This window comes from Olea europaea, chromosome 2 (assembly GCF_002742605.1).
Source record: "Olea europaea var. sylvestris chromosome 2, O_europaea_v1, whole genome shotgun sequence".
NCBI classification, from domain to species: domain Eukaryota; kingdom Viridiplantae; phylum Streptophyta; class Magnoliopsida; order Lamiales; family Oleaceae; genus Olea; species Olea europaea.
The window spans coordinates 2,969,781-2,979,452 of NC_036238.1; the positions used below are offsets into that span (position 1 = coordinate 2,969,781).

At 28.1% G+C, this 9,672-nt stretch overlaps 1 protein-coding gene across 1 annotated transcript; it reads left to right on the forward strand.

Annotated features, from left to right (window-relative positions):
• Nucleotides 1-6,432: 6,432 nt before the first annotated feature.
• LOC111408767 (nuclear transport factor 2B-like) lies at nucleotides 6,433-9,480 on the forward strand. Its single transcript, XM_023038541.1, has 2 exons — nucleotides 6,433-6,829; nucleotides 9,145-9,480. Exons 1-2 carry the CDS (start codon nucleotides 6,533-6,535, stop codon nucleotides 9,217-9,219), a joined length of 372 nt encoding a protein of 123 aa, XP_022894309.1. The 5' UTR covers nucleotides 6,433-6,532; the 3' UTR covers nucleotides 9,220-9,480.
• Nucleotides 9,481-9,672: the final 192 nt, after the last annotated feature.

Genomic DNA, 9,672 nt, shown 5'->3' on the forward strand with positions numbered 1-9,672 from the left:
ACTAAAAAAGCCTTATTAATTTGGGCAGATTCAATGATTTTATTCTTTTATATAACAAAGATGACACATGGGAAAATATTAAAAGAAGAATAGATTTCTTAATAGCATCTTTTGAAGGAAATGTTAGAATTTGGTGAGAAGGAATAAGTAATGATACAAAAATATTAATAAAAAGAAATGTACAAACAAAAATAATCAAGTCGGATAGACAAGGTATAGAAAAATTAGTAAAATATATTTCAGATGAATTTTTAGGAAAAAAATTGGATAAAAAATGCTAAAAAAGAATTAATAAGAGAAAAAGATAATTCTAGAATAAAATTAATAAATTTAACAATATGTGATATGTATAAAATTAAAGAATATACTTGTGAATTTAAAAATTACTATTATTTTCAATTTTATAGTAATGAAAATCAAGAACTATACCAAGACGTGTATTATAATAAATTATCAGATTCATGAGAAATATATTTTAAAATAGAATTTGAAAAATATGTTAGAGATAATACTGGAATACGTAGAACTTTAGGTTCAAGAATAAAATTTTTATTTGAAAGACTTGCATATATATGTCAACAAAGACAATTAATGAAAAAATCAGGAAAATTAACCAAAATATGTTTTGAAAATATGAAAACCCCTGTGTAATGGGGATGTAATCCTGAAAGAAGAATTAATAAAAGAAAATATAAAAAAATAAAAAGTTTAAAAAATTTAGAAATTCTAATAAAAAATATATAAAACCTAGAAAAAAATATTACAACAGAAAAAAAAACATATAATCAAAGGAAGAATAAAAAGAAAAATAAAAATGAATGTAAATGTAAATGTAAATGTTGGAATTGTAGAGAAATATGTCATATAAGCCCTAATTGTGGTAAAAAAAAAAATTAGAATATTACAAAAAGAATATTTAGAAATAAAAGATGAATTAAGTGAAATATCATATATCAGAGAATACTATAATCAAGAAGTATATATAAGTGAAACAGCAGATGAATTAGGATCTGAATAGAGAAATTGAAAAAATAGAAAATAATAACATAAATATACAAGAATATAAAGGAATAGAAGGATATGGATTAAAAGTCACTTTTGATAATAACAAGTTTAAAAAATTGTAAAAATTATTGCTAGATTTTAAAAAATAGGAAAATTGGAAGCTTTAATAGAATTTGGAAAAGAGAAAGAATAGTAATAAATGAATATTCCAAAATAGAAAAAACCATTGATGTAAAAACAACTTATGGGCAACATAAATTAAATCTTTTAACAAAAAATACAGTTTATAAACTATTAACAAAAATTAGTAAAAAACAAAGTGAAAAAATTCAATATGTTTATTTAACAAGAATACAAATAATATTTAAATCACTATTTAAAAAAATGATAGATTCACCCTTAACTATAACTTTACATGATAGAAGAATAATAAACTTAAAAGATAGTCATTTAGGAATAATAGAAGAAAATTTAGCATATCAAAAAATTATGTTTACATGTTATCCAAAATATTGTGTATCATTAAAAAATAAAAATTTTAATGAAGTTTTAGGACTATATTTTAAACTTCATAGGGATGATATCGTGCAACCAGGTGATCAAATTATGACTATAGAATATAGAGCTTTATATACATTTACTAATTCTAGTTATGAGAATATTTATTCCAATAAACTATAGATTGAAGTTCATAAAGAATGTAAAGATATTAATAAAATAATATAACCAAACAAACAAATAAGTTTAATTCCAGAAGAATGTGAATTTAGTATAATAAAAAATAAACCTGAAATAACAGAATTAAATGAAGGAGAATGTTCTAATAATATCATATCTAAGGATGAAAAATTAATTAAAATATCAAAAAGTTTTAAAATACCTAATAAAAACCAGTTAGAAGAAATCAACAAAATAAAAGAAATAAAACTGTATAGGAATACTGGAAATATGAAAATAGAAAGAAAATATTATAATGGAAATATAAATGGACCAAATATATTAATAGATACAGAAGCTAGTGAATGTCATATAGTTTCAATTAGAAATAAATGACTAATAACTCATAAAACTGAACCATATAAGTATGTAAATTTTGATGGACAAGTATATATAATAGATTTAGAAGTTAAAGTACCAATAAAAATAAGAGGAATCGATCTTTTAGTACCATGTTACATAGATAAAAATATATATATAAATCCCCATATACTTTTTGGAATGAGTTTTCTAAATGGATTAGAAAATTATAGTATAAAAAGAGAAGGATTATATATTGTTCATAATGGATAAACAACGTTATGCAAAAAGAATTAGATGAATAATCAGATAAATTTTTCATTAGCTGTGTATATACAAATTACTATTGTAGAAACAAATAATAATAACTTGTGCTTTACTAGATACAGGAAGTGATATAACAATATTTAAAAAAAAATTAATAAAATTATGGAATAATAATAGTAATATAAAAATAACTGGTGTCACAAGAGAAAGTATTCAAATAATTAATAGTGTTGATAAAGTTAATATAATTCTTGGAAGTAAACAAGTAACAATAAATAAAATTTATAAATATGATAAATTAGAATGTGATATATTATTAGGAAATGACTTCATATAACAATTTCAATATTATAAACAAAATAATTATATGATAATGCTACAAACACGTTGTGGACATTTATTCAAAATTTCAAGAGAATTTAAACCTTATAGAGTTTAGCCAGTCCAACGTGGTGATGAATGGGAGAAAAAACTAATTATTTATAATGAAATAAAAATATATTATATAAAAAAGTTCTAAAAACAGGAATAAAAATGAATATAGAAAAAATCATTGAACAATTAGAAAATGTTTATGAAGAAAATCCATTATTATTTTGGAAACCACATCACCCAAAAGTCAAAATAGAATTAACAGAAATGTTATGATAAGAATAAGACCAATGATGTATACAATAGAAGATACACAAGAATTTAAAAACCAGATAAAAGAATTATTAGAACAAAAACTTATTAGACTTAGTAATGGACCTCATAGTAGTCCAGTTTTTATGATTATGAAACATTCTGAACAAGTTAGAGGAAAAATTAGGATGGTCATAAATTATAAAGAATTAAATAAATATAATAAATTTGATGATTACTTTCTACAAAATAAAGAAGTGTTAATAAATCTTGCAAGATGAAAACAATATTATTCTAAATTTGATTGTAAATCAGAATTCTAGCAAATAAAAATGGAAGAAGATAGTATACAATATATTGCATTTAGTACACCTCAAGGAAAATATGAATTGTTAGTTATGTCATTTGTGTTAAAAATGCATCACAAATATATCAAAGAAAGATGGATAATATATTTAAAAAATTTAATGAATTTCTAATAGCTTATATAGATTATATATTACTATGTTCTAATAGTAAAGAAGAGCATAGAAATCATTTAATCCAATTTATTAATGAATGTAAAAAAGAAGGAATTGTACTTGTTAAAAAGAAATATATAATAGAAAAACAAGAGATAGACAATCTTGGATTATCAATAGGTAAAAGAGTGATAAAATTACAGACTCATATATCCAAAAAGATAGAAAGTTTTCCATATAAATTAGAATCCAAAGAACAAATACAAAAATTCTTAGGATATTTAAACTATGCAAAAGGATTTATTGAAAATCTTTTTAAGAAAAGACATAAAATCCATGTTTTCCTTAGAAAAATAAATACTAAAGGATGGAATGAAGAACATACAGGAATAGTTAAATCATTAAAAGAAGAATGCGAAAATTTACCAAAATTAAGATTACCAGATGAAAAAGATAATTTGATTGTTAATATTGATGTCTCAGATAAATATTGGGCAGCATATTAAAAATAGATCTAAATGAGATTTGTAGATATTCAAGTGGAACATTTAACCAAACAGAAATAAATTATACTGCTCATAAGAAAGAATTACTAGCAATTATTAGAAGAATAAAGAAGTTCTCATTATTTTTATTATCCAAAAAATTTATTGTTGAAACTGATAATTCTCAAACTCCAGGATTAGTCAGAAATAAATTACCATCAGAACCCCAATACAGAAAGCTCCATAGATGGCAAACTTATTTAGCATTTTATAATTTTGATATAGTCCATATTAAAGGAGTTAATAATTTTCTTGCAGATTTTCTCAGCAGAAACATAGAATTTGCTGATGGATAAAAACAATGTCATAGAATTATACCAATATATCCTATATATACAAAAAAGGACATATTTTTTTAGAGAAGAATTCAAAGATATAAACTCTGGATCAACCCAGATCTCAGAGATGTTCAACTCAAATATAAAAATACTGTTGAATATCATTACCGAACATCAAAAATATGTCATAGAACTCAAAAATCAAGTTGATGCTATTGCAGCTCAATTAAAAGATATACTATCTAAGACAAATATATCAAAAAGCTCAGAAATGAGTTTTCCAAATTAATACCAAACAGTGACAGCTGGAAGCAGTTGTGGATCCAGACGTGACAACATACCAACTGATGATAAAGGAGATTTCATTTCTGTATCATCAACCAATAAAATTATGATACATGGAGATAAAAGAGATACCAAAACAATCAGCATCATAGACTAAGAAGATAAAATCCCTTTAGATCAAAAAGAAAAAAAATATGTCGAAGTAGTCAAAATCGTTTATGAAATAAAAATGTGTAATTCATATTTCATTTCTCTGGAAAATAATGTTTACTCCAGAATAACAGTTATGGAAGAAGGTGACCCTTCATTTATAAAAATTATGGCAGACTATGAATTCATGGATTTGATATATCGAGAAAGAGATTTTTTTGAAATTTCGAAATTCGATGACATATTCATTAAAGAAGTATCTAGATTTGCCAGAGGAAGAAAAATATTTTTGAAATTCTATTCAATAAATCTAGAATATGATGGAATTGTTTACTATCCAGTTGAACACATAATCTCAATTGGATATATTGCAGCCAATTTCCAAATTGATGTTACAGATAATAATAGAAAAGTCCCAACAGTGACAAAATCATGAGTCAGAAATAGAAGAGCACTTGGAATTAAAGCCATTTACAACATTGCCAAAAATTTGTTTGATAAAAAATTCTCGTGCTTATACCAATATGAAAATTGGATGCTGGTATCCAATGGAGGATGTGCAAAATCAGAAATTTTAAAAGACTATATTACAAGATTTGATATACATCAATTTTCAAGATGTCCTACCACTATAAAATAATCTTGCCAGTTAAGGGAGTGCCCCAACTTTATGTGAAGAAATGAAGAGGACAATTATAGAGCACCTTTGACAAAGGTATACAGCTGAATGTGAAGACATTGAAGATAAGAGTAATAATAGGAAAAGATATTCTTTGGTTAAAAAGTTGAAGCAACATGTAGGCCCAAGGAGGAAAATAATTGAAAGACAATAGTGCATTGTTGATGTAATCAATGATGTAATAGAGTCTCATAAACTTGTATAAATAGAGACATTATCATTAAAGAAAATCATCTCATCCTATCTTGAAATCTCGAGTTGTAAGCAATAAGCCCATTCCGAGATTGAAAAATCAGTTTTTCTAGAAATCCCTTTGTATCAAAATAGAAGTCTTATATAAATTATGATAGAAATAAAACTTCAATATTTTGATATCAATACGAGTTTCTAAATTTTTTTCCCATAAATTCTTAAAGGATCTAATAAAAAGTTTCCTTCTTATTTTAGTAAAAAGAGAGTTTTTTTAACAGAAATCTAGAATTTTATTCTTTAGAAGTTGATAATGTGAGAACAAGTAGTTGAAATAGTAACAATTTCGTGAAGGCAGGAGACCGTTGAAGGAAGTGTTTACAAATTCAGAGCTCGAAGGTTACTCGGTTCTAAAAATACAGGTCTAGATCAAACCTAAAGTAAAACTATTAAACTTTTGCTAAAATTAGAATGAATCTTTTTAAGATCTTAAAGAACCGTAGGGATCAATTACATGATGATTATTTTGATAAATGTCAGGTTATACAATTGAAAAATTAGATAATTTATTAGAAAGAACGTTAGAAGAAATAAAGAATATTATATCTCAATTAAAAAATATAAATTTACCATTTAAAGAATATGATATTTTACTTAGAAAATATGATATGTATGTTGCAGATTATTCCTATTTATTAGATCATAGAATGATTTTATATTCAAATATCCAAAATAGAGTACATAGAAGATAAAATGATTAAAAGATACATATATTGCAATATAAAAAAATTATTTCATTAAGAATAATATAGACATTTAAAAAAAAAATAGTGATAGATCAAATAGAAAAATCTCGAAAAATGAAAATAACCAAAATGTCCACCTTCCCGAACATTCATTTGTGCGGGTCCACTCTGGCGTATTATTTCAGCAAACACCTGTATATTCTACACACACGAAAAGAAGGGAGAGAGACAGACAGATTAGAGAGAGGCGCCGCCTATCGAACACGATAACTCAAATCTTCAAACAATGGATCCAGATGCAGTTGCCAGGGCATTCGTTGAACACTACTATTCCACGTTCGATGCAAATCGATCCGGGCTCGCTAACCTGTACCAGGAAGGTTCGATGTTGACCTTCGAGGGCCAGAAAATCATGGGATCGCAAAATATTGTCGCGAAGCTCACCAGTCTGCCATTCCAGCAGTGCCAGCACCAGATCACGACCGTTGATTGTCAGCCATCTGGACCTGCCGGCGGTATGCTTGTTTTCGTCTCCGGTAATCTCCAACTCGCCGGTGAACAACACGCGCTCAAGTTCAGTCAGGTACGTTTTCATTCCTTATGCATGAATCGGTTATATGTTCTTTGTGGTGATGAAATCGTGCTCCAATTTGCACTACTGAAATCATGCATACTTGTTGATACATTGAATATTGATTTGCAATAATTGATTGGTTATTAGTTCATTGATATATGATTTGCAGTAAGAGATTGGTTATTGGTTCATCAGTTCATTGGTTGACATGTAACTATTGTTGTAGAAGTAAATTGTGTTTTTACTTGAAGAACTGCGGATTATTTAATTGATGGGTGTGATGGGCATCATTAAAACTAGATACTGTTATTAGTGGTTTCTGTATAAATGTTGACCTCCGTATATATGATGGAGAACTTGGAATGTTTATAACTCATGAAATGTGGCATGGGATTAAAAGAATGTTATGAAGAAAGCATCAAGATGATAAATATAATAAAAATGAAGCTAAGTTGGATGCATAGTAATACTTTAATGAATAAGATAGGAAATGAGAATAGATGAATACAACTGTAGGTGATGCTAACTATGCAATGGTTGAGGGAAATGCGTCACTCTAGACGCCCCCTTCTAAAAGTAACACACTGCTAGCAAAACAGATTACAAGAGGGAAAGAAGACCAAATTCTAATAATATAACCATTAACAGTTGTCAAAGATTAGTTGTTTTGGCTTTGGAGCTTCCAGCAGGGATACTAATAATGATAAGAGTTTTGTTTACAGACATCAGAAGTAGATGCTTGACATGTCATCGTACAAGTTGTGAAATATACTACTGAGGGTAGACCATAACGAATAACTAAAATAATTTTAATTGTTGACAAAGATCTAATGTTTGGAGCTTCCAGTAGACACTAATAATGATAAAAGTTTGGTTTACATCAGAAGTACTTGACTTGCATTTTGCAAGTTGTGAAACATACTATTGAGCGAGTATTTGAGTTATGCATGGTGCATGGAAATATTCCATGGTATGAAATATAAGTTTATTGTGGATTAGTGTTCGAGTTTCACAAAAATATTTATCAAAATAATTGACCTGCTTTGGTGCTTGAATTTTCTGACTAAAGTTTAAGTTCTCTCAAAACAGAATATTAGATGTTCTTCCCTAACTGGGCCATGTGACCTCAGGTTATGAAGGTGGGAAAGACAAATAAACTTTGTCCACATGGTATGAAATATAAGTTTATCGTGGATTAGTGTTCGAGTTTCACAAAAATATTTTATTAAAATAATGGACCTGCTTTGGTGCTTGAATTTTCAGACTAAAGTTTAAGTTCACTTAAAATAGAATATTAGATGTTCTTCCCCAACTGGGCCACGTGACCTCAGGTTATGAAGGTGGGAAACTATAAGACAAATAAACTTTGTACTCTGTTTTGTCTCATTTTAGAATGTAAATCTGCTACTGGATGCATGCATGAACTCAATTTCATATGTGCAGTTGTAGCTGCAAGCACCCTTTACTTCTTCCACGTTCTTTCTCAGTATTGTTGGAAGCAGAAATGGCTGAATTCTCCTCTTCATTCTTATTTTTTGTAGGATAAGAAGAATCTTGACTATATAGTTTGGGATTACACGTTTTATATATGAAAGGCATAAATTAGATTTCAATTCATCTTATCATATCCCTTTATTTAAGGAGTTAAATGCCTGTTGGATTCGTTATGTCACTGTTATGTTCGTGCACAGGGCAGTGATGGAAACTTGGTTGAATTTTTGAAGTTGCCATTGTAGTCCTAGGTGCTTTAGGTTTACTTAGAGGTCTGTGTCTTAGGTACAATTAAGGAAAGTTCTAGAAATAAATTTGCAGCTCGAAGGGGGTCCATAAAGCTGTGTTCTTGTTGCCTACTTGCTCAGATACTGCCAACTAATAAGCTCTTAAAAACCAATCATACTAAAGTGCATTGTTGAGACACTTCAAAGATAAATTTGTGCAAATTGTGTTCCAGTACATTGGGAACTATTTCTCTTAAAATAAAGTATTATTTTGCTCGTCATTGTAAAGATAGGGGTGTTGGAAAAAAGATATGCAGAATTTATAGACTTTCGGGATCTGTCATAAAAAATTCTATTTTTTGATCACTGTTGTTTTAGTAATACAGTAAATAAGCATGCAACATTGTGTTATTAGAAAGAAAAATGCTTACGGTAGCCACAGACAACTGGGTTGAAAGAACCCATATTTGTATTACTTCCCTTCTACATTTTCCTGGGGTTAAAACAATTTATTTTCTGATAATGAGGCATGTCTTTTCTCCCTGTAATTATTGCCTCACCTTTTTACTTATTCTTGACCTTTTTCTTTCTTTCATTCTTGCATAGTTGTTCCATTTGATGCCAACACCACAAGGAAGCTTCTATGTGTTCAATGACATTTTCCGCTTAAACTACGCATAAGGGATGGTGCCTGGATATGGAAATTTTTCTGGGGGTGTGTGATGAACTGATCACATTGAAGTTAATATGCTTCTTGAGGTCCAAAGAAGTTGATTTACTTTCATCTACTTGGCTGTTTCCTTGATTATCTATTGCTATGAAGTTTTTGGACTTGTCCCCAGTTGAGATGGGAAGAATTGATTGATTGGATTCCTGAACCTGTTTGAATTTAATGGAATGAATTAAAATGTACCTTCTTCTCAATATTGATCATGTTGTAAATTTGGCCTTCTGAAGTTGCTTTCACATTTACTTAGTTAAAAGTGAACTGGGGGAATGAAGAGCTAATCCTGTTACACATCTGAACTTCACCTTAACTCCTAGCAGCTACGGGTGGACATAATTCCATCTAGTTCTGGTTTCAAGAGAATTGAATCATGTACCAATGATTTTTTGATAATGGAATCAAATGGT

Coding starts and splice junctions, on each gene's coding strand:
- LOC111408767 (XM_023038541.1), top strand. CDS start 6,533: ATGGATCCAGATGCAGTTGCCAGGGCATTCGTTGAACACTACTATTCC. Junction 6,830..9,144: donor ACGCGCTCAAGTTCAGTCAG/GTACGTTTTCAT, acceptor ATTCTTGCATAG/TTGTTCCATTTGATGCCAAC.